The following is a 20,569-nucleotide window of genomic DNA, read 5'->3' as shown; positions in this document are numbered from 1 at the left end:
GCTGCATTCCCTCACCCTCAGACACAACAGATCAGGCACCATGAATGCAGGTTCAACATCATTTTATACTCTGTTCAGAGGCACCTGGCACTGCACAGACACAGAGGGCTCTCACTGGGCCTCTCCAAGCATCTTCCACAGAGGGAAGTTACCAATATTGGGAAAGAATTCATCCCAGCCTTCTCTTTGCCCCTTTGCAGTATCTCCAGCAGTTACTGGAGGGGTATTTTCTAGGCACTACCAGTTTGTGCAGCCCCTGGATTTGACAGAGCCAGCTGGAGCAACCTGCTTCTCACACACACATCTCAGGCCAGGCTGCATCAGGAGGGGCCAAAGCCCAGGGCAGACCCACAGGGTGAGCCAGGCCCAACAGCAAGGGGAAATACAAGATCACACAGTCCATGGCTTTGGGAAGCCCATACACAGCTTCCATCCCTCTGGCCTACAAACTTGCACAGATCTAGGAGAGGCAGGTTGTTGCCAAAACACAAATACATATATTATCTGTATTGTAATGTACATATTGAATAGGGGTCCTGTTTGTACCCCAACTCCACCTGACCAAACTTCCTCCTTTCTTCCTGGAGAAAACGTGCTGCTTCTGTGCCCTGGGAGCAGGGAAGCCTCCAGGAGCAGGATGGTGGCTCAGGGAGCAGGGAAGCCTCCAGGAGCATGGATAGTGGCTCAGGGAGCAGGGAAGCCTCAGTGAGCCAGAGTGGAGCGGGACAGGGTCGTCCGACAGAGCAGATCTCCCCTCAGGGTCTGCGAGCTGGCAGAGGTCACCTGAAAGAAACAGCACCACAGCCCTCAGGAACAGAAAGGCAGGATCTGTTCTAATTTTAGTCTCTCCCTGGCAGCAGCTGCTGTGCAAGAAGAGCCTGAGGAAAGGAGCCCAGCAGAGTCACCTTCACCAGGACGTAGTCGCCAGGCCGGGCTCTGGCCGGGGCCCCGCCGCCCGCAGCCGCCTCGGTGTCAGGGAAGATCACCTTGATGTTGCCATCATTCCTCCCACACAGCTCAGAGGCAGAGCGCTTGCTGGGCTGAAAGGACAGGGAGAGTTACCTGCATGGCAACAGCTGTGACTCGCTGCCTGGGGAACGCACTGAGCACTACTGCCACGTCCCACACCGGTAAGCTCAGCACATAACAAAGGCCTGTGGCCAGAGCTGCTGTGGGGACACCCACACGGCAATGCCAACGTTTGGAAGCCTGCTCTGGTTCAGTGCTTGGCCAGAGGTGTTTCTAACGTATCCTACCCCCCTGTGCTCAGCTCAGTGCTCTGGAAAAATCAGGCTTTCTGTGAAGACACAGGGTGGGGGTCCAAGGGTGGTGTGGGGAGAGTGTGGAGGGAAGGCCGAGCTGATGGCTGCTCTGTGCAGCCCGAGAGCCTCTTGGCCAGCAAGAGGGGAGAAGGGCAACTCTCTTCCAAGCACACTCACCCCCTCCACCAGCACCAGCTGAGACTGGCCCACCATGGCCTCGTTGGCCCTTGCAGCCTCCTCTCGGAACACAGCAATGAGCTCCTGCAGCCGCCGCCTCTTCGTCTCTGGGGGCACGTCGTCTTGCAGGCGGTGGTGGGCCCGGGTTTTCTGTAACAGACATGAAATGTGTGGCCCCTCCACAACCAGTCTGAGAGCAGAAGCTTGTCTGACCCCAGCCAGCCTGGCTGCTCTCCAAGCAACAGCTTTCCAGGTTTGAATCTCAAGGAGTGTTTCAGGTGCTGGGCACCAGCAACAGCCTTTATTTGCTCACACTCATCCTGCACCACCTTTGTGGTAGAAGGTTTGATGCTGGGCACTGGGCATCTCCTCTGTGAGACACACCTGCTGGCTGCCTGTGCACAGGGACAGGTGATGGACTCTGCTACTTCCAGTCCCATGTACTAAAAGGTGATCCATATTCCTTTGCTTCCTTATGTTTCCCAACCCTCTGTCCTCTTCCCTGTCAGCATCTTACACTATGGGGACAATTCTACAGGACACTTGCCCAATATCCACTCTTCTCCTGGAAATACCTTCTGAAAATCCACCAGTTCTCTCCAGACTCAGCTGAGGGAGTCTCTGTAGCTCCAGCCCAGCTACATTAGCACCATTTTCCATCACAAAGAAAAGCATTCCTGCAGGCAGGTCTGTGCAGACAGGGCTGCTTCACTGCAGTCACTGGAGTATTTGCAGAACCAGGTCACCCACTCAGGAACCAACCCTGACACTCACACAGGCAGCTGGAAGCCTTTCAGCCCAAAAGTGGCTCCTGCAGCAACACATCTCCCTGCGTGCCAGCAAAAAACCTACCACTATAACGAGCCCCTGGGTGTTATTTCTAACAGACTTTTTTCAGTATCTTCTTGTGGGAAACAGCACTCAGGTGAGATGTCCAGAGACACCTTCAGCACAAACAGTCTTCATTAGGGCCTGCACTCACCTGCCTCATGCTGTAGGCAAACAGGAAGCCCACGTTGTAGCGGACCTCCCGCAGCAAGGCCACGGTCTGCTGGTGATCATCCTCTGTCTCTCCACAGAAGCCAGTGATGAAATCACTGCTCAAGCTCACTCCTGCAACAGAGACACAGCTTTACAGTTCCCTTGAGCAAGAGAAAAACACTCAAGAAAGGACAGGAAGGTTCATCTGTTAAGAGCTCAACTAAGCTAAGGGGAGGCCTTACCTGGAATGGACTCACGCACATGCTGCACAAGCTCTAAATAGGCTTCTCTGGTGTATCTGCAATCAACACCACATGGATTCGCTAATGAGAAAACTGGGCCGTGGGTGAGCAGAAACCAGCCCCTTGAACCAGAAGGCAGGGCCCTGAATCAGAGGGCAGGGCACAGAGCACCCACCCTCGCCGCATGGCCTCCAGCACCCGTGTGCTCCCACTCTGGGCCGGGAGGTGAAGCTGTTTGCAGATGTTGTGTCGCTCCTGGATAAGCTGCAGGACCTGCAATGGACAATATCATAAACAGCTCAACTCCACCAGGATGCCAAGGGGAAGAGTCTTCCCCAGGTAGAAGCCATCAAATCACAAAGCTGTCAGCTTTAGCACAAACGCTCCCCCCTCCCAGGAGCTGCTGCTCCCACTCTGCGACTCCACACTCCCCGAGGGAGGAGGCACAGCCCCCACCCGGCGGCTCAGAGCTGTCTGCCTGCAAGCAGAGGCCCACGTGTTCATGTCACACTCGCCTCGTCAGGGAAATCCTTGGGGTGTGGAGAGGTGAAACGGATCCTCATTTCCGGATCAATCCTAGAAACCTGGTCCAGCAGATGTGCGAAGCGCAGGCCTCCTGCTTTGGCTTTGTAGACCGTGCTAAAGCCACGGCTGAGGGCGGGGGCAGCAGCCGGCTGAAACTGCACCTCGGACGTGTCCCGAAAGCTGTTGACGTTCTGACCCAAAAGGGTCACTTCTTTCACTCCCTACAAACACAAACAGAGAGGAAGAAACAGAGCCCAGCCAGGATGGTGCAGCTGCAAGGGCAGCCAGGGCTTGGCTCTTTGTTCAAGGGGCAGTGTCCAAGGGAAACCCTCCCCTGGCTCACAGCATTACAAAGGGAATTGAAAAGCCATGGGTGAGACTCTGCAGCAACCCCGTCTCCACAGGGGAAGGTACCACTGCAGACACCTAGAGCCAGCCCCATCCTTCTGCCAGGGGCGGTGGCAGGGGCAGGAGGCTGTGCCTCACCTGATCTGACAGCATCCTCACTTCCTGCAGGATGGAGGCGATGGGCCGGCTCCGCTCGCGGCCGCGGGTGAAGGGCACGATGCAGTAGCTGCACATGTTGTCACAGCCCCTCATGATAGACCTGCAGAGGTGAGGTACAGGTCGTGCTATGGCCCCTCCAGAAGGATCATCCACGTTGCATCCTGCCCCGGTCTGACCCAGCCTGGCACTGCTGCCTTCAGCCACCTCCCTGGGCCTGCAGCACCAGCTCTGACCGCAGCTCTGCAGCTGCCCCTTACACACCCTTCCAGCCAGAGCTGCCTCCTGCTCACCCCTGGCTCACACCTATCATCTCATACACAATTCCAAGAAACTTGGAAGGCAACTACTGAGGCACAGACACACACACTGCAATCTGGCAGTGATGAAAGATCCTTCTGCATCCTGTCCCACAGAGGGTGACACTGACCTTCCCTACTCTTGTGGCCACAGAGCAGAGTCTGATTTCACCTTTGGGAATCTTATTATCAAAACTAAACAGTTGGGAACAAAACCAACAGAGGCAGAGAAGAACTAAATAGGAGAACTCAGAGCAGGACACAGAAGAAGGCAGGGGATGAGAGAGGCAGAGACTTCAGAAAGGCACAGACATCAGTGGGATGTGCAGCATCAGGATTAGACAATCAACACTCTAAAAAGGGCATAAGAGGAGCCCACAGCCAGGCAGAGCACAGGGCAGCCTCTCCAGGGCTCAGTCTGACAGCGATGCAGCAGCAGAGTCTGGCAGACTCACGCCTCTGGGCTGCTGGGAGCGAGTGCAACCAGGCATCGCATCTCTTGGGCAGCTGTCACTGACTGTTCTGCACAGCAGCATCCCAAAACCACAGCCACAGAACCACACACAGGAGAAAATGGTACTTACACAAAGGCTGTTGTGCCACCTGCACTAGTCTGGACAGGCAGAATATCTGCATAGGTCTCCTCGAGTGAGAGCAGGACGTTGGCAGCTTGCTGGCCAGCCCCTGCCACAGCCAGCAGCCGGGGCAGGTCACGGTACGCATCCGGGCCTGCCACGACATCCACCAGCTTCTCCCTGTGCAGAATCTCCTCCTTCAGCCTCTCAGCCATGCAGCCTGCCACCAAAGGAAAAGGGTTCTCATCAGGAGGTGCCCACCCTCCATTATACCTCTAGCCACTGGCTGCTTTCACCCTGCAGGAGAGGGTGAGTGATGCCAGAGGGAAGAGGAAGCACAGCAGGATGGGATGTGGCAGAGCGGCCCATGCAGCAGGAGGGGATGTGGCAGAGCAGGGGGGGATGTGGCAGAGCAGGAGGGGATGTGGAACAGCAGGAGGGGATGTGGGGTACCCAGGATGCCGATGCGCAGTGCTGAGCCAGCCCGCTGCCGCCGCGCCTTCAGGGCCTTCAGGTGCTGCAGCCGGTTCCACACAGCCTGCTCTGCCTTCTCCCTGCAGACAGCAGACAGGGGTTCTTCCCAGGGTCACACCCCAACAGCCCCCCAGCCAAAGCTGCCCAAGTGCTCTGAGAGGAGAATTCAACTCAGAACAGAGATTCATCCACCTGATGGCAGACAGAAGGGACGTTTGGGGGTCTGGATCACATCTGGACCCTCTCATCTGCTCTTGTTTCTCTCGCTTGGAAGCAGCTGCACTGCAGCCACAACTCAGGGACTAAGCCCTTGCAGAGGGGTCTGCCTCAGGCAGCCCGTGTGAGCCACCTCAGCAGTGCCTCCCAGCACCTGCTGCTTCTGCACCCAGAAAGCACAAAGTTCCCAACACATCTACAGCCCCAATTGCCCCTGAAGGAACTCCCCAGACTTGTGAAGTGCAGGCCCTGTACTAGAGAGAGACAGTCACTGCAAGGGAAGACACGTAACTACTTAAAAAATCATCAATCATAAAAGCACAGATCTGTGCAGGTCTCTAACTGCCCGTGGCAGACACAGAGCTCACACTAACAAAGAACTTCTCACTGTGCAGAGGCAGTTCATAGCACAATTAAGGCTCCACGTGGTGGCATCAGCCAGCTCTGCCCTGCACAGGCCCTGTCACACCTGCACGGGCTTCTCCTCACCCAACACATTCATTGCCTTGGTTTTCAAATAGCAATTCCTTAGGAACTGCCCAAAGCCAGCAGTGACAAACTTCCCGTCCTTACCTCACAGAACAGGTGACGAGGAGAATCACATCTGCCTAAATGGGAAACAACCAAAAAGGAAGAACTTGTAAAAGGCAAATGGTAAGTAGTAAGTATTCTCACCCTGCAGGGACAGCCCAAAAAGCAGACCACAAAATTCACTTAACTCAGCGATGAAGATCTGCCCAAGGCAGGATTTCAACACACAAAGGTGCCAGAAACTACCAGAACAAGCAGCATCTTCTGCTAAATGGCAGAAGTAAACTCAAAGATGAGTCAGGAGCATCCTGCTGTGTCCAATCCCTCTCCAGCTGAGAGGGAACCCAGCAGTTTAAAGAAAAGAGACAACCCACAGCTTTCCAGCAGGCTTGTGAAGTAGTTTCCTTCACTCTGCTGAGCTTAGACTGCAAAAACCCCAGCACCCTGCAGACTGCACTCCAGACAAAAGCTGGGCCTCCACACACCCACGCTGCCGGGGAGCTGCCAAGGTGCTTTACCTCATCCACCTCCTTTGTCCTGCTGTAGCCATTCCTCTGCAGGATGGCCCAGGCGATCTCCGTGTCGTTGACGTTCATCTGGCAGCCATAGGTCTCCAGGTACACTGCAACAAAGCAGGTGTGATGCTGAACCCTCCCTCAGCTCTCGTCTACAACCCGGCCTTGTGAGCTTTTCTATGGGAAGGAAGCCTCAGTCTCTGCTGGAGACAGGCAGGCAAGCAGCACAAAAGCTCCCTTTGCTGGCAGCCCACAAAGATAAACCAAACCCGAAGGCAGGCTCTGGGAACCCCGAGTGCCTCGGAAATACAACAGCTCCGGCTTGCGGCTTGTAGAGAAGCAGAAGCCGTGTTATTGCTGATATAACAGTACCAAGGAAAGCCCCTTGCCCAGGGCAACCCAGCCCGAAAGCTCCGCCGCGGGCACGGCGAGCGTGCGGCCACCGAGCCGGACCCTGCGAGGCCAAAACGCCCCTCGAGGCCCCAGACGTGCCCCGCACGGCCCCGGCCCGCGGGACTGCGGGGGAAGCGGCACCACGGACCCACAGACCTCTCCCGGTCCCGGGCGCTGAGCGCGGCTCCGGCTGCGGCTCCGGCTGCGGCTCGGGCCGGGGCTGCCCCGCGGCCGCCCCTCTCAGGAAGTGCCGCAGGTCGGGCCCCGCGGGCAGCGCGGCCCCGCGCCGCACCGGCCGCTCCGCCGGCCCGCAGCGAGCTCGGCTCCCGGCGCCGGGACGAGCGGCGGCCACGGCCCGGAGCAGCCCCGGCGCACGGAGCAGCGGCCGCGCCGCGGGCAGCATGGCGGCGCCGGGCCCGGCTCGGGCCGCGTTGCCACGGCGACGGGCGGGAAGGAGCCGGCGCCGCCGTGCGAGCCCAAAGCCGGCCCCGGCGCCCCGCGGCCCCGCGCGCTGCGTTCCGCACGGCCGCTCCACGGACCGACGGGCGCTGCGGAGCTGCCCCAGCCCCAGCCCCAGCCCCAGCAGCTTCCCCTGGCTCACGGGGCACAGGAGCGTGTCCAGGGGAGAGGGGGGAAAGCTCCCGCGAAGGACCCTCCACACCCTGCCTGGGCAGCCCGGGCCAGGGCTCCCTCCCCTCAGCACCAAAGGACTTGCTCCGGGTGCTTAAGAGGAACCTGTGGCCCAACGTGTGCCCGTTACCCCTTGTCCTGTCTCTGGCCACCACAGAACTAACAGTGGCCCCATCCTCCCAACACCCAGCCTGTAGGGACGGATCAGCATTGATGAGGGCGCCCCTCAGCCTTCCCCAGGCTGCACAGCCCCAGCTCCCGCAGCCCGTCCTCAGGGACAAGTTTGTCTCACCCTGTTTACAGCCTTATGCTGGACTCTCTCCAACAGTCGTCTGTTACTCCTGAACTGGAGAGCCCACACCATGAACCCCCAACCCTGAACCCTGGGGTGTTTTACCACACCACAGTAACAGCTGAAACGGAGGTGTCTGTGTTCTGGGGCTCCTGGCTCCCCACAGCCACCCCAGCAGGCCCAGGGAAGGTGCCACAGACTCAGACACAGCCAGGGCCAACGCCTGCTGCCTTTATTATTGCTGCCAGCCGGCCCCGCAGAGGGGAGAGGAGGGGGCCAGGCCCGGCAGAGGGGAGAGGAGAGGGCCAGGCCCGGCAGAGGGGAGAGGAGGGGGCCAGGCCCGGCAGAGAGGAGAGGAGGGGGCCAGGCCCGGCTGAGGGCCATGGAGGGCTCCTGCCCCAGCCCACGCTGAGGCAGGCAGGGAGGACACGGCAGCAGAACCAGCGCTCTTCAGCTCCAGTGGCAGGGCCAGGGGGAGTGAAGGGGGGAAGAGGCATTTCCCCGTGCTGGAGATCCCTCTCCTCGCCTCACCTCCATCACCGGGGCTGGTACTGAACGTCTGCTCCAAGCAGCAGGAAGTTCTGGGAGAAAGAGAAAGAGGCTGTGGCAGGCTGCTGCAGGCAGGCCACGCTCCCAGCACTTACCACACACCCTTGGCCCGAGGGCTGCAGAGCCCAGACCCCACCATGCAGATGGGAAAAGCAGGGCTTGGGTTTGCAGCTCTGCTGCTGGGGTCCTGTCTGAGCACACTGTCCTGCCCACAGCCTCCCAGCACGGAGAGGGGAACTGGCTTTTCCCCAGGCAGGGGGCTGGGAGGCAGCAGGATGGGCTCCAGCCAGGGCTGGGTGCTCCTCACTCACCTGGTAAAACCTCACGAGGATGTTGGAGAGCTGTATTCTGTCCGGCAGTGGCAGAGGGAAACCCTGATTTAACCTCTCTGGAAAAGACAACACACATGGCAGCGCTGGGATGGGAGCAGGAGGGAGCAGCAGCTGTGCAAAGGGAGAGGCTGCCTCCTTCCCCCAGGCTCTTTCTGCTTCCACGGAGGGCAGAGAAAGTTCCCTCAAGCCCCAGAGAAGGGCTGGGGGCCATGGTTGGGCTGTGCCACCTCCTTGCAGCCACCAGCCCTGCTGTGGCCCAAATTGTGGGGCAGTGATGAGAAGCAGCAAGTAGGGGAGAGGGTCTGGAAAGCATCAGAATGGGTGTTGTGCTCATTTTTTGCATCGTGTTCATGGTGGGATGCATATGGCAGTGCTGAGAGGCTCCTGCCCGCAGGCAACCCTGGCTCTGCCACCTCCCACCCTCGCCACGGGCTCTGCCCACCCCTGGGACTCGGCAGCTGGGCCTGTGGGGATGGAGGGAGCTGACCAGTGACTACCCCAGCACTGCCATTCCCCACAGCAGGTTCTCACCATTCAGATTCGGGAGCAGGATGCTGGAAGAAAAGATGTTCATTATGGACTGCAGCATTCGCACCTGGGGAGCACAGAGAGGGGGAAGGAAAAGAGCTTTATCCTGGCAGCAAGCAGGTGCCCAGGCCCTGCAGGGTAATTAGGAAAGGAAAAGAAGAGAGGGAATGGGCACACGCTTCATCAGAGACCAGCAGCTTTGTGGGCCATGCTGGTGGGGTAGGAAGTGTGGGGCTGAGAGAGGCAATGGCATCTGGCTCTGCATTCTTCCCCAGCCTTGCAGGCTAAGGCAGGGGGCATCTATGGGATCAGCAAGACATCCTGACTGCTCCCCCAGGCCCTGCATTGTGTGGCTGGCAGGAATAAGCCCTCTTCTTGGCCCCCAGCAGGCTCTTGCCTCCATGCTGGGGGCTCCGGTCAGGGTCAAGGGGAGCTCACCTGGAATGTGCCGACATCCGAGTGCTTGAGGGAGAGCTTCATCCTGCAGAGACAGCAGCAGTGCAGTGCAGGCTGCCCCAACAAAGAGAGCAGATCCCACCCCTGTGCCACCCATAGCCTGGAACAGAAGTGCCCCCAGCCCCGCTCTGCCCAGGGTGAGCTGTGCCCAGGGCGCTGGGTGACTGAGCCCCACTGCTCCCGCTCCATACCTGCCCACCTGCAGGCTCCCAGCCACGTGGCCTGATTTCACGTCAACCACAGCAGACACGTTGCCTGTCTGGGGAGAGAGAGCAGAGCTCCAGCAGTGCTCACCCCACAGCAGGCACCCAGGGGATGTCTCTGACTGTGTCTCTGAAGCACAGCAGGATTGCTGCCTGTCCAGGGCATGTTTGCACCCAGCATTGAACCTGGCAGGTTCTGCTGTTTCTGTTTTCTCACTGCACCAGGACTGGGCTGGTTTGGGACAGCACCCACCACCTCTCCTGGCAAGAGCTCAGCAGCAGTGGCTCAGCATTGCTGAAGGCAGCAGGATGGTGACAGCCCAAGCCCCCGTCTTTGCTGTGCTGACGGGCAGGGGAGAGCTCACCAATGTACCCAGAGCTGCCTGGCCAGGACCACAGTCACTGCTGCAGGCTGTGCCCAAACTCACCAGGCTGAGGAGGAAGAGAGGAACCAGGCTGGAGTTGGGAAGGATGGCATAAGCCTGGATATCCACAACAGGCCTGAGTGAAAGCCCCTTTGGTCCGATGCTGAGGAACGGGGCAGAGGGGGCAGACAGCCTGAGCTTCATCGGCATGTCCGGGTACATCTTGTCCAGCTGCAGAGGAGCATGGAGAGGGTCAGGACAGTTCCTGAGGGGAAAGCACCCACCACAGAGCAAGGGGCTGCACCACTCACCTGGGGGATGAAGGCTGAGAAGGTGGTGGTGTTCAAGTGGAAATCAAATCCCTTTGGGATCTGCATGGGGAGGAACAGTCACACCAGAGTGATGCAGCACAGCCGAGCCCACGGTGACATCAGCCCCTTCACCAGCCCCAGCTCAGCCTCTGGGCAGCTCTCGAGGAGTCTCAGCCCTCTGGTTGCTCCCCAGCTCCCTGCAGGCTGGACCTGCTGCCCTGAGGTGCAGGGGCAGCCCCAGGCCCCCGTGTGCTCACCAGCGAGTCGGTGATCTCGAAGACCAGTGCCCCAGCTGCCTGGTAGGTGAAGCCAGCTGTGTTGAAGAAGTAGCTGGAGACCCCAAAGTAAACCATGCGGTCGTGATCCGGGGGGAGAGCCAGAGGCGGCGGGGAGAAGGGGACGGCAGAGCGGTGGGCCAGGGAGAAGAACTCACCCTGGGAGGAAGGAGAGAGGTGAAGAAGGAGGGCAGAGGGCAGTGGAATTCACTGCTGGCATGGCCTGGCAAACAGCACCTGCAGGTGGTACCCAAACCTGGCTGCCCACATGCCTGTGGCGATGGCATCAGCCGAGCCAAGCTGTCCCAAGGCAGCCTCTCACCTTCAGGTCCACATCCAGGGACTGGGCAGTAGCAGTTGGGGGTGCCACCAAGGAGTAATCGATGCCAGCCGTGGCATCTATCCTGGCTGTGACTGTAAAACACGAGGCAGACAGATGAGTGAGAGGGAAGTGACGTGGGACAGCCAGAGCAGATTGCCTCTGCCAGCATCCAGGCAATGCCATGCCCGAGCTTCCTGGTGCAACTGCTCACTGCCAGCTGCAGGAGTGTTTGCTTCTGTTCAGAAGCAAAAAAAAACCCAACAAAACCACATTCCCCTCCTGACTGTTTCTCAGCCATGCAGACTGACTCCTGGACCAGAGGAAGGGTCTGGGTCCCCTGGCTAAAGCAGCCCCTGCCAGATCCTTGGAAGCTGCGTGCAGATGAGGGGTCTCCATGCCTAGCCAGGGTACACAGTGACAAATCCCTGCTGATGGAGTGTTCCCCAGCTCCCAGCTTGGGTGGGGAAATACAAGGGAAAGGGGTCTGGACACAAGGTAAAACACTGCCCTCATGGCTGGGAAAGGCAGGAAGTCCTGCTCCTAAAACCCCGTGTACCTGGCAGGGTCTGGAGGTAGGGCTGGAGGTTCTTGCGCACAGAGCTGGCCACGACCTCACAGACCTGCAGGAGAGAAGGGCAGAGGTGCTGAGCAAGGGGCAGTGGTGCTGAGCAAGGGGCAGTGGTGCTGAGCAAGGGGCAGCTCTGCCCAGGCAGCCCATCCACCCCTGCCACAGCCTCAGCCACACTCCCTGCTCTGCTGCCTGGTGCCGGATTCATTCCTTGCAAAAGCCTGATTAAATATAAGAGCACACAGTGACATTTGTCTCTGCTCATCAGACAACACATTCATTAAGTGCCCAAGATACAAGCAAGGTTTATACCCACAGACACCTGCTTGCAGCATGCTCCCCACACACAGTTCAGCTGCAGAGGCCCTTGGAAGGAATCTCACATGTGCCCTCAGACTGTTCCTACAGCCTGTGCTGGGATGAGCAGTGCTGAGCAGCCAAGTCCTGGCTGAAGCAGAGCAACTGACAGTGCTCCACAGGGGCAGAAGCACTAGTTGCACTGACAAAGCAGAGCTCTCCTCTCAAAACAGAGCACTGTGCTGCCAGGAGAGAAGAGCAAATCCCTCTGCCACCGTCAGCCTCAGCATTAGCGGGGGATTTCATCGCAGGCTAAACACCAGCCCAGGGCATTTACTGCTGGGCATTTACTGCTCAGTCCTGCAGACAGCTGAGATAATCTGCAAAAGCTCTATTCCAGGGCTTTCCCCACAATGGCACAGAACTGCCAGGCAGGATCAGGCCATCATCTGCCTGCCTGAGCTGCCAGCCTGCAGCACTGATGGTGAGGTGCAGAGCTCCAAGAAGCTGTGAGCATGCTGACAGCAGTGCAGCTGCCAGAGAGGAAGAGGAGGCACAGGGCCTTGGCGTTATCAACAGAGGGCTGCTGCTCCTCCCTGTGCCCAGCTGATATTCCTCTGTCTGTGCTGGAAATGCCTCATCACTGCCTGGGAGGATGGCAAATGCAGCCCCAATGCCAGTGACCAGGAGCTCCTGGCACTGGGGGCATGAGGACTGCTCAAGCATGTGCAGGAGGCAGACACAGGCTGTGCCCCAGAGTCCCAGTGCAGTGAACTCCCTGCCCCTCCTGCCCAGCACCCTTCACACCATCTCACACATGCAGAGAGACACTGAGAAGGGTGTGTGGGGCAAAAGGGAGCTCAGAAGAGGCACAGAGGGCAGCTAAGGTCTCCACAGAGTCCCAGAGCTGCCCTCCTTCCAGGAGGCAAAACAGCAGAAGAGGCTTCCGAGCCCCAGCCCATCTCCAGCTCCTGCTGCCAGCCCATCTGCTGCCACAGCTCCCGGGAAGCCAGAACATGGCATCGGGAGTAGCACCCGGGCAGGACGGGCTCAGCAGCGGGAGTGGGATTTGCCTGTTCTCCAACTGCCTGCTTCCTGAGCAAGGTTCACATCCAGGGAGGCTGCAACTCGTGCCAGTTAGCCTTGTAGTAATTACAGCTAACAGCTTGTTTCCATGTCTTGCTGCAGGTCTCCTGCATGAAGGCTTTTGTACCGGGCAGCCGGTACCGGGGCTCCCTGATGCACCCCGTTAAAACAGACAGCGAGTGTCTGAAAGCCAGAGCTGAGAGTTCCTCCCCCGTTGTCCCCCAAAGCACACAGGAGCACGGCCATCCAAAGGACAGCTCTGGGCAGGCTTCCTCTGTTAGAGAGAGTTTGGCCGAGGCATGAGATCTAATTAACTGACCACATGGAAAGAAAAGTCTTTGTTAATTAGGAGCCAGTTTTGCTGGGCTTTGGCACAGGCTGCGGGTTTTGAAGCCACACGATACTACAGAGACTGCAGGTAGCAATGCCCATTCCTCTGGCTTTCACCAAAAGGCAACAGGCCCACGTGCTCCAGCTAAAGCCCAACGTGTGCTCCGATCCTTCGCGCACAGCAGCGGCAAGCGAGGGCTACAGACCACCAGAAGACCCCAGGGCTCTGCCCTCCCTCCCTCCTGTACCTTGCTCTCCAGGAGCTTCCGGAATCTGGACTCAATGGTACTGTGGAAGAGATTGTAAAGCCACCTGCAGAGAATAGCAGAGAGGAGTCCTTGAGCTCAGAGCTGCTGCAGAGCACTTGCCCAGGAGAGGGAGACCCAGGATACGCCCCGACACTGAGAACACCATTCCCCGTGCCAATCTGGCGTCTGGCTTTGCCTCAAGGCTTACATTTGCACACAGATCTGCCTGTAACCCACGTGCACACCAACCCCTCTTAAATGTGCAGCCACAGCAGCACAAATGCAGCCATTCAGTTCACCTTTGGAGAGGTACCTGCAGAGCTGTCAGTGCAGGCAGCCCGTGGGCAGAACGGGCAACCTCCAAGGGACTGCAGGTGTGCCAACATCTTACTGCAGCGCCCAGAAGCCACGTTGCCGTGGCAGATGGGGGTCAGCAGGCAGCATTTGCAGGCTGGCAGCAGGGTACCTACCCAAGCCTGCCCGAGAAGCGCACCCTGACTCTGGAGATGCGGGTGTTGCAGTTGGAGCTGCTGATGGTGGGTTTCCCGGAGCCGTTGCTGCTCAGCTTCAGGTTGACTTTGATATAAACATTCTCCACCTTCAGGTGAAACGAACCGTGGTCACGGCTGCAGGGGAAGGAGGGTGAGAAAGGGGCATTTCTCAATGCTGAGTACTGCTGAAGGGACCCCGAATCAGCCTCGGGATGGATGTGTTGAGCTCAGACTCTCCCTCGTACTGAGCATCCAGAGGAGACCGGGGAAGTTTCTAAACTTAGGGAGACAAAGTTTCCCTGGAACATAAACTGGGAGAGGTTTAAATAGAGAGCATCCAGAGCAAGTAGGAGAGATGGAAAAGAGACAGAAGAGCTCATCTCCTCCACCGTCCACCTTGTTCCTGCCTCCCACCCTGTCTGACCCGCCTCAGTGGCTGTTCGAGTCGCTGCCCACCCCTGGCCCTGGCTCAGGTCTGTCTGCAGGTGCTCAGCAAAGTGCCTCCCAGTGCAAGCCAGTGGGAGGGACCGTCCCTCACACCCCAGGGGCCACAAGAGCTTCTGTGTTTTCTCCCCAACCACTTGCAAGTGGGACAAACACCACTGGCCAGCTCTGCCTGGCACGGAGGGACCTGGCTGGGCTCCCCCAGTGCGAGGGGCTCCCAGGTGGGTGCTGGGAATAGAGCAGCTGCAGGAAAGGCATCAGCACATCTGGAGAGAGCAAAGAGACAGCTGCCCAGTCATAGGGGAGAGGAGAAAAACATCTGTCCAGACCCAGAGAGGCAGAGCCAAGAGCCCAGCAAGGGGCAAGCTGGGCACGTACATGAAGAGCAGCTTCACCCTCCAGTTCCCATCCACCTCAGCGAAGGCATTGGAGATGGAGACCTGCAGCCCCACGCCAGGGACCAGGGAGATCCGAGAGTGTGGCAAGTGGAAACTGCGAAGGGACAACCTAAAATACAGATAAACAGGAGAAAAGCCAGGTTACAGGAGTGCCTCACCCCTGGGCACACAGCTGGGGAGGGACGGAGCGGGGCCACCGTGCCGGCAGCACCTCTGCTCCTGCCCTGCTGTGGCAAAGCGCTGCCTGACAGCGACACGCAGGGGAAACGGGGCCCTGCAGCCCCCCAGCAGCTCAGACCCCGGGCAGTGGGAGCAGAGAGGTGCACTGGGGCAGCCAGGAGGGGCTGGGCTCCTGCCCTGTGGGGAGGTGGGCACCCTGCTCCTGCAGGCAAGGTCCCCTCCACTCCTGGGCTGTGACTGCATAAAGCCCATCCGTGCCTGGAGTGCCATCACCCCGGTTCCTGTTTCCCCTCTGGGCAGGGGGGTGAAGCAGGAACGTCTCTGCCCGCACCGAGGACAGGGCCAGCATCTCTGGGAGCCATGGAGGGGACAGGGGTCTGTGCTGCTCCAGGGGCTCCCCGTCGTCCCTCCTGCCCCTAGGGTGGGTTCTGGGCGCAGGGAGCTGCTCTGGGGTGCTGGCAGGGCTCACCTGGAGATCTCATAGTGCACCTTCCCCACGTGCCGGATGCGAGAGTCACCCGAGATGTCCTTCAGCTTCAGCTGGGCCAGCTCCTTCTCCAGGATCGTGATGGCCTGCTGATGGGCTGCAGGGGCACAGGGAGAGCGTCACCGCACGTGGAAGCATGTGGCAGGTGCCCAGAAAAAGGGTTAAAGGAAACATTCAGGTGCTGCCCTGGCTGCTTTCCACCCCCCAGGCTATCTTCAAAGCTAATCTCGGTGCACGGAGCCCTGTGAGCACGTGGGCAGTGCTGACTGACGTCTGCCAGCCTGCAGAGCCCCAGGGCAAGGTGGATGGAACTGGGAGAGATCCCAGTCCCTGCTGCCTGGGCTGGGCACTGTGCAAGGTGTTCGGGAGGTGCTGGGCACCACGCTGCTCCCTGCCCAGCGCTGGTGGGGCAGGCTGGGGGCACATGCCAGGGAGCAGCCCAGCGTGAGCAGGAGCTGCCGCCCTGCATCTGCCTGGGAAGGGGAGTCACATCCTCCCCTCCCACACGGAGCTGCTGGGTAAATGAGCTGTTGCTCAGACACTGTGTTTCAATCCATTCAAGGCTCTGCTGGAGCCAGGGCTCTGTCTGCCTCAAAAAAAACAGCACAGGGCTCATCCATCTCCGTCACTGCCCCCCCAGCAGCTCTCCACCTCCTCTCTCCTCCGCAGCTCACTCCTGCAGACTCACAGCTCAGCTGCCCGGACACATGCCATGACAGCAGGACCCTCCTGCCCTTCTATGCTTCCATGCAATCCCCTGAGACACCCCCTGCCCCAGAAATCCCATCTCCTCTGCAGGGACTCCAGGAGGGGAATGGTGGTGGCAGGTGGGTGCATCAGCCACAAACCCCAGGCAACGGTACATCTGGCACCAGCAGTTGAGGCTCTTCCCGTCCTGCTCCAGCAAGGACCCAGCTCCACTCCTCAGCCACCAGCACACCTGCAAGGAGAGAAATCAGAAGCCAAACCCACCGTAGTCCAAGCCAGCCTGGGTGATCCTCACCACGACGCCAGGGTTGGCGGCCCCGGTGAGGGCCAGGCACAAAGCCAGCGCCCCACACGCCATCGCCAGGCTCTGTGCTCCCATCCTGGCTGCCTGGCAGTGCCACGCTGCTGCTGGGCACTCCCTGCCCACCCTGCCTTTATATCTGTGCCAAAACGGGAACCGCGGCGAGGGAGGCGCGTGTAGCCGCGTCCCGGCGGGGCAGCCCCAGGGCCCCGGCTTCCTGCCTGGCCAACACCCCGTCCCCTGCGCCCACGGCCCCCGGCAGGCAGGGGAGGGCTGACACAGAGCAGGAGGACACAGCTCAGCTCCCAGCTGCCCATCTCTCCAGCAGAGGCAGGGGCTCGGTGACACAGAGCTGCTGCGAGCGGGAGTTTGGCTCTGCCAGACCTGCTCCGTGGGGCTGTGTTCCCCGAGCAAAGGCTGGCAACAGCCCCCGCTGCCCCTGAGCCACCTGCCCCCCAGCTCTGACCCACAGTGCCCGGGTCTGCTCTTCACCATCACCACACAGAGGGGCCAGAGGCAGTGGTGGCAACCAGAGCAGCCTCGGGGCACAGCAAGGGCTGAAGAAAACAAATGACAGCTTCTCAGTGCGTGTGAGAAGGGGAGAGGGAAGGAAAGGAGAAATGGTTTCAATTACTTTCATTTCCCATTGGGAAGCGGCAGGACCCGTCCCAGGAAACCGTGGGGGCTGAGGCAGGCAGATCTCGTGAGGGATCCAGGGAAGTCGTGGTTGCCAGAGGCAACATCCCTGAACCATTTGCTTGTGAAATGCAGCTATTTCTCAAGCACAGCCGCCAGCAGGACTGTGCCTCCGGCCCTGCAGCTGCAGGAGAACCTGAGGGATGGGGTGAGCAGAGCCAGGGGTGTCTGTGCTGGAGGAGTCTGGCATGTGGAGGGTCAGGGCTGGACAGATGAGGGCTCTCAGATCCACTCTGAGAGTGTCCCAAGTTTTGGCAGGGGCACTTGCAGGCTGCCTGGCACATGCACAGCAAACACCCACCAGACTTGCACACGTGGCTATGGCTTTGGAGAGCAGCACTGCAGTCCTGGCAGCTCTCACACCCAGGGCAGGAAAACAAGGACAGAGCAGCCCAGCAGGTCTGGTGCTCACAGTGCCTGACAGAGAGGGACAAACCCTCCAGGGTCCCACTGGCACTCAGACAGCATCTACAGCCTGTGATCCTCCTGTCAGTGCCCAAATCCATCCCCGAGGGCCAGGAGCCCATGGGCAGAGTTAATTTTGCCCAGAAAGAAGCAGCCAAGAGCAGAGGCCAAGGTTCAAACACCAAATCCCCACTTGCAGCCTCCACGGTGCCATGACCTTGCTGCTGCCTGTCAGCCCTTTGCTGGGTCTTGCTCAGCACAGAGGAGAAGCTCCCAGACCTTCCCATCCATCCATGACACCACATCTCAGCAGGGCCATTTCAGAACAATACTCAGGACATTCAGGACAAGCAGTGAGGAACCAGAACCTCTTCCATGAGGAGAATGGAATGTTCTAGGGAGCAGGAGAGAGGAAGTAAAACCAGAAAGTCTCCCATCTAGGTGGGAAATGTTAAACTGCAGAAAAACAACCCCTTCAAACAGCACAAACCCTGACCAAACACTCCTGTGTTTGACAAGGAACAGCTGAAACCACATCTAATGGTCGTCACACGGGCTGGTCCCGGCAGTGCTTCGGGCAGGGGATGACAGCAGGGAACCGAGCGTGAAATCCTGCCCTGGCACCCTGACCCTGCACAGGCTTTGAGGAAAGGCTTTGCCTGACGGGCTGCTCTGCCAGCCCTGGGAGCACAAGGTCCCCTGGGGCTTCTGGAGCTGTGCTGTCAGGGAATGGCCATCATCAGGCTGGAGCCAAGAGGCTGGGAGGACAGGGAGCTGCGGGAGGTCTCTCTGTGCTGCCAGCTGTCCTCTGCCCAGGGCTGCAGGTCAGGACCTGCTCCCTGCTGTCCCCAGGTCACAGCTTCCTCTGGCCCCACACGCTCGGCACGTGCGGGCAGTTCCTGCTCCTGCCCCTGTGGCTCCTTCCGCATCTCCTCTGTGATGCAATGGCCCAAACCACCCTGCAAGCACGTGCTGCAGCTCCCCAGGCTGAACAGGGGGTCTGGCTGAGGCTCTGCTCTGCCCCCAGCAGCCGCCAGCTTGAGGCTGCTGTCACACAGAGCCCCTTCCCACATGAGTCCCCCGCCAGGGCTGGCTGCAGCCCCCGGCCCCGGGGCGGCCCCTGGCAGATGCAGGGCAGTGCAGGGAGCATTGCTGCTCCTTGGGCTGCGAGCATGAGGCACAGACACGTTTCCCTTCTGCAGGGAAATCTCTCCACATCCGTTTCTTGCGGTGCCACAAACCACCTCGGGAATTCCCCTGGGCCTGGGCAGCAGGAGCTGGTGCCAGAGGCATGCTGCAGCTGCTCAGCAGGACATGGGCTGCAAACACCCTGCTGGGGAAACGCAGGGGAAAACCCCAAGGGCCTGGCAAGAAAAGTGAGAGCAACCCACCTGGTTTTAGGGGAAACATGGAGAAGTCCACAGTCAGCAATAAAACCATCCCCTACCCACTTCCAGCCAGGACAAGTTCACTGCCACCAACACAACCAGGCTCTGTGGCCACTGTGGTTGTCCCCAGACCCACAGGGACTTCACCCAGAGCTCAGTGCAATGCTGTCAGCACGGAGACGCAGCGGAGCTGCCGCTCGTGTCTGCTGCCACGCGTGCGATCGCTGCAGCCGGACACCGCACACCCTCACCCACACCTCCCTGGCAGCCAGGATCCAGCAGCAACTGAAAATACAGCTGTGGGGTATGTGGGGCTGCTCTGCTGTTGTTTTGCCAGCTGCAGGATCAGTGTGACCCGGCCCCAGCTGTCCCCAGGCCAGGGGGCTGCAGCAGGAACAGGCAAAGGGAAACCCTCCAGGACCAGGAGCGGGTAAAGCCGGAGCCCCGCGGGTGTCTGAGCCCGGCAGGACCTGGGTGCAGGGACACAGACACAGCAACGAGGCTCCCGGCAGCAGTGCAGACCCAGAGCCCAATGCTGGGCTCACCCCCCTCCCTCCACCCCCCATCCCGGGGACATGCCCTGGGACCGGCTGCAGCCAGGGCCGGTTGCCCCAGACTCACAGGCTCCTCTCGCAGCACCCAGCCCCTGACACGAGGTCTGGGAGCCTGTGAAAGACACAAGGGATGCAGAGAGCCGAGGAGGATGGTCCTGCAGAAACGTACAAATAAAAATGCAGGAATGGTGACCTCAGGCAGAGCCCCAGGGGATGTGAATGGTGGCTCTGTGCTGGCAGAGGGACAGGGTAGAAGGCCACAGGCAGCCTGTCCCAGCAGCTGCTGGGGACAAACAGGACATGGAGTAAGGGAGCAAAAGAGGAGAGTGAGCTCATGGGGTCAGGGGCCCCAGGCTGGCAGGGGCACCAGAGAGGGCCCCAGGACCTCAGCCTTTTGCTGGGTGGGCTGAGTCCCCAGCACCCTGACTCCCACCTCTGAGCCTGGCTGTCTCAAGGGCAGGAGGAGGGCACAGGGAGCTGCTTTGGGGTGCTGCAGGGATGGAGGACTGGAGCCAGACACTCTAGAGGCATTTGCAGGGTAGCCCAACAGAACACAGCTGATACAAGCACCCCAAGGCCCAGGCAGGGAGCTGCTGCCTTTCGGAACGAGCCTGTGTCAGGGTCCTAAGATCTCTCTGGGCTCAGCTCCGTATGCTTCCCCTCCTGCTCACCGGTGCCACAGAGGGATCCTACCTGCTGGTGTGGGACCGGGGTCAGCCGTGCTGCCTTCCTGCCCACCTACAGCCTCCTCACCCAGCCCTGCTGCCTGTCACGTTCTTGGGCTCATTTCAGAGGTAACCATGCAATTAAAGAAGGTCAGAGCATGAGCTCATGCTCCCCTTGCTCTCAGGGAAGCTATAAAAAGGCTGATGGAGAGTATGTGAACTAATGCAGTTTAAGGAGCAATTGGCTGCTGGTGGGGAAGGGAGGAGCTGGCCCAGCAGGCCCCAGTTTGCAATTAGGCATCCTGGGCAGATGGCTTGGACCCAGGTTGAGCCAAAGGCCAGCTCTGCAGAGCTGAGGTAGTGCCT

General features: G+C 59.5%; 2 protein-coding genes across 2 annotated transcripts; both read right to left on the bottom strand.

The window, feature by feature from the left end:
- Nucleotides 1-45: 45 nt before the first annotated feature.
- CDK5RAP1 (CDK5 regulatory subunit associated protein 1) lies at nt 46-7,097 on the bottom strand. Its single transcript, XM_062008942.1, has 13 exons — nt 6,851-7,097; nt 6,305-6,408; nt 5,829-5,863; nt 5,019-5,119; nt 4,575-4,785; nt 3,674-3,794; nt 3,178-3,408; nt 2,838-2,935; nt 2,663-2,718; nt 2,422-2,552; nt 1,440-1,589; nt 906-1,040; nt 46-783 (listed from the first exon to the last, which is right to left on the bottom strand). Exons 1-13 carry the CDS (start codon nt 7,095-7,097, stop codon nt 703-705), a joined length of 1,701 nt encoding a protein of 566 aa, XP_061864926.1. The 3' UTR covers nt 46-702.
- A 747-nt stretch (nt 7,098-7,844) lies between these two features.
- LOC104556558 (bactericidal permeability-increasing protein) lies at nt 7,845-16,632 on the bottom strand. The gene is made up of 15 exons (XM_062009066.1): nt 16,459-16,632; nt 15,469-15,583; nt 14,800-14,928; nt 13,957-14,112; nt 13,487-13,550; nt 11,514-11,577; nt 10,958-11,049; nt 10,618-10,794; nt 10,361-10,420; nt 10,113-10,280; nt 9,673-9,740; nt 9,464-9,506; nt 9,029-9,092; nt 8,477-8,553; nt 7,845-8,197 (listed from the first exon to the last, which is right to left on the bottom strand). Exons 1-15 carry the CDS (start codon nt 16,571-16,573, stop codon nt 8,153-8,155), a joined length of 1,437 nt encoding a protein of 478 aa, XP_061865050.1. The 5' UTR covers nt 16,574-16,632; the 3' UTR covers nt 7,845-8,152.
- Between the last annotated feature and the right edge of the window lie 3,937 nt (nt 16,633-20,569).

Source organism: Colius striatus, chromosome 16 (genome assembly GCF_028858725.1).
Source record: "Colius striatus isolate bColStr4 chromosome 16, bColStr4.1.hap1, whole genome shotgun sequence".
NCBI classification, from domain to species: Eukaryota; Metazoa; Chordata; class Aves; order Coliiformes; family Coliidae; genus Colius; species Colius striatus.
This window is presented reverse-complemented; position numbering and strand designations above follow the sequence as displayed.

Coding starts and splice junctions, on each gene's coding strand:
- LOC104556558 (XM_062009066.1), bottom strand. CDS start 16,573: ATGGGAGCACAGAGCCTGGCGATGGCGTGTGGGGCGCTGGCTTTGTGC. Junction 9,507..9,672: donor GGGAGCCTGCAGGTGGGCAG/GTATGGAGCGGG, acceptor CTGTCTCTGCAG/GATGAAGCTCTCCCTCAAGC. Junction 8,554..9,028: donor CCTGCTCCCGAATCTGAATG/GTGAGAACCTGC, acceptor TGTCTTTTCCAG/AGAGGTTAAATCAGGGTTTC.
- CDK5RAP1 (XM_062008942.1), bottom strand. CDS start 7,097: ATGCTGCCCGCGGCGCGGCCGCTGCTCCGTGCGCCGGGGCTGCTCCGG. Junction 4,786..5,018: donor ACTGCGCATCGGCATCCTGG/GTACCCCACATC, acceptor CTTTGGTGGCAG/GCTGCATGGCTGAGAGGCTG. Junction 2,553..2,662: donor TGTGCGTGAGTCCATTCCAG/GTAAGGCCTCCC, acceptor TCTCTGTTGCAG/GAGTGAGCTTGAGCAGTGAT.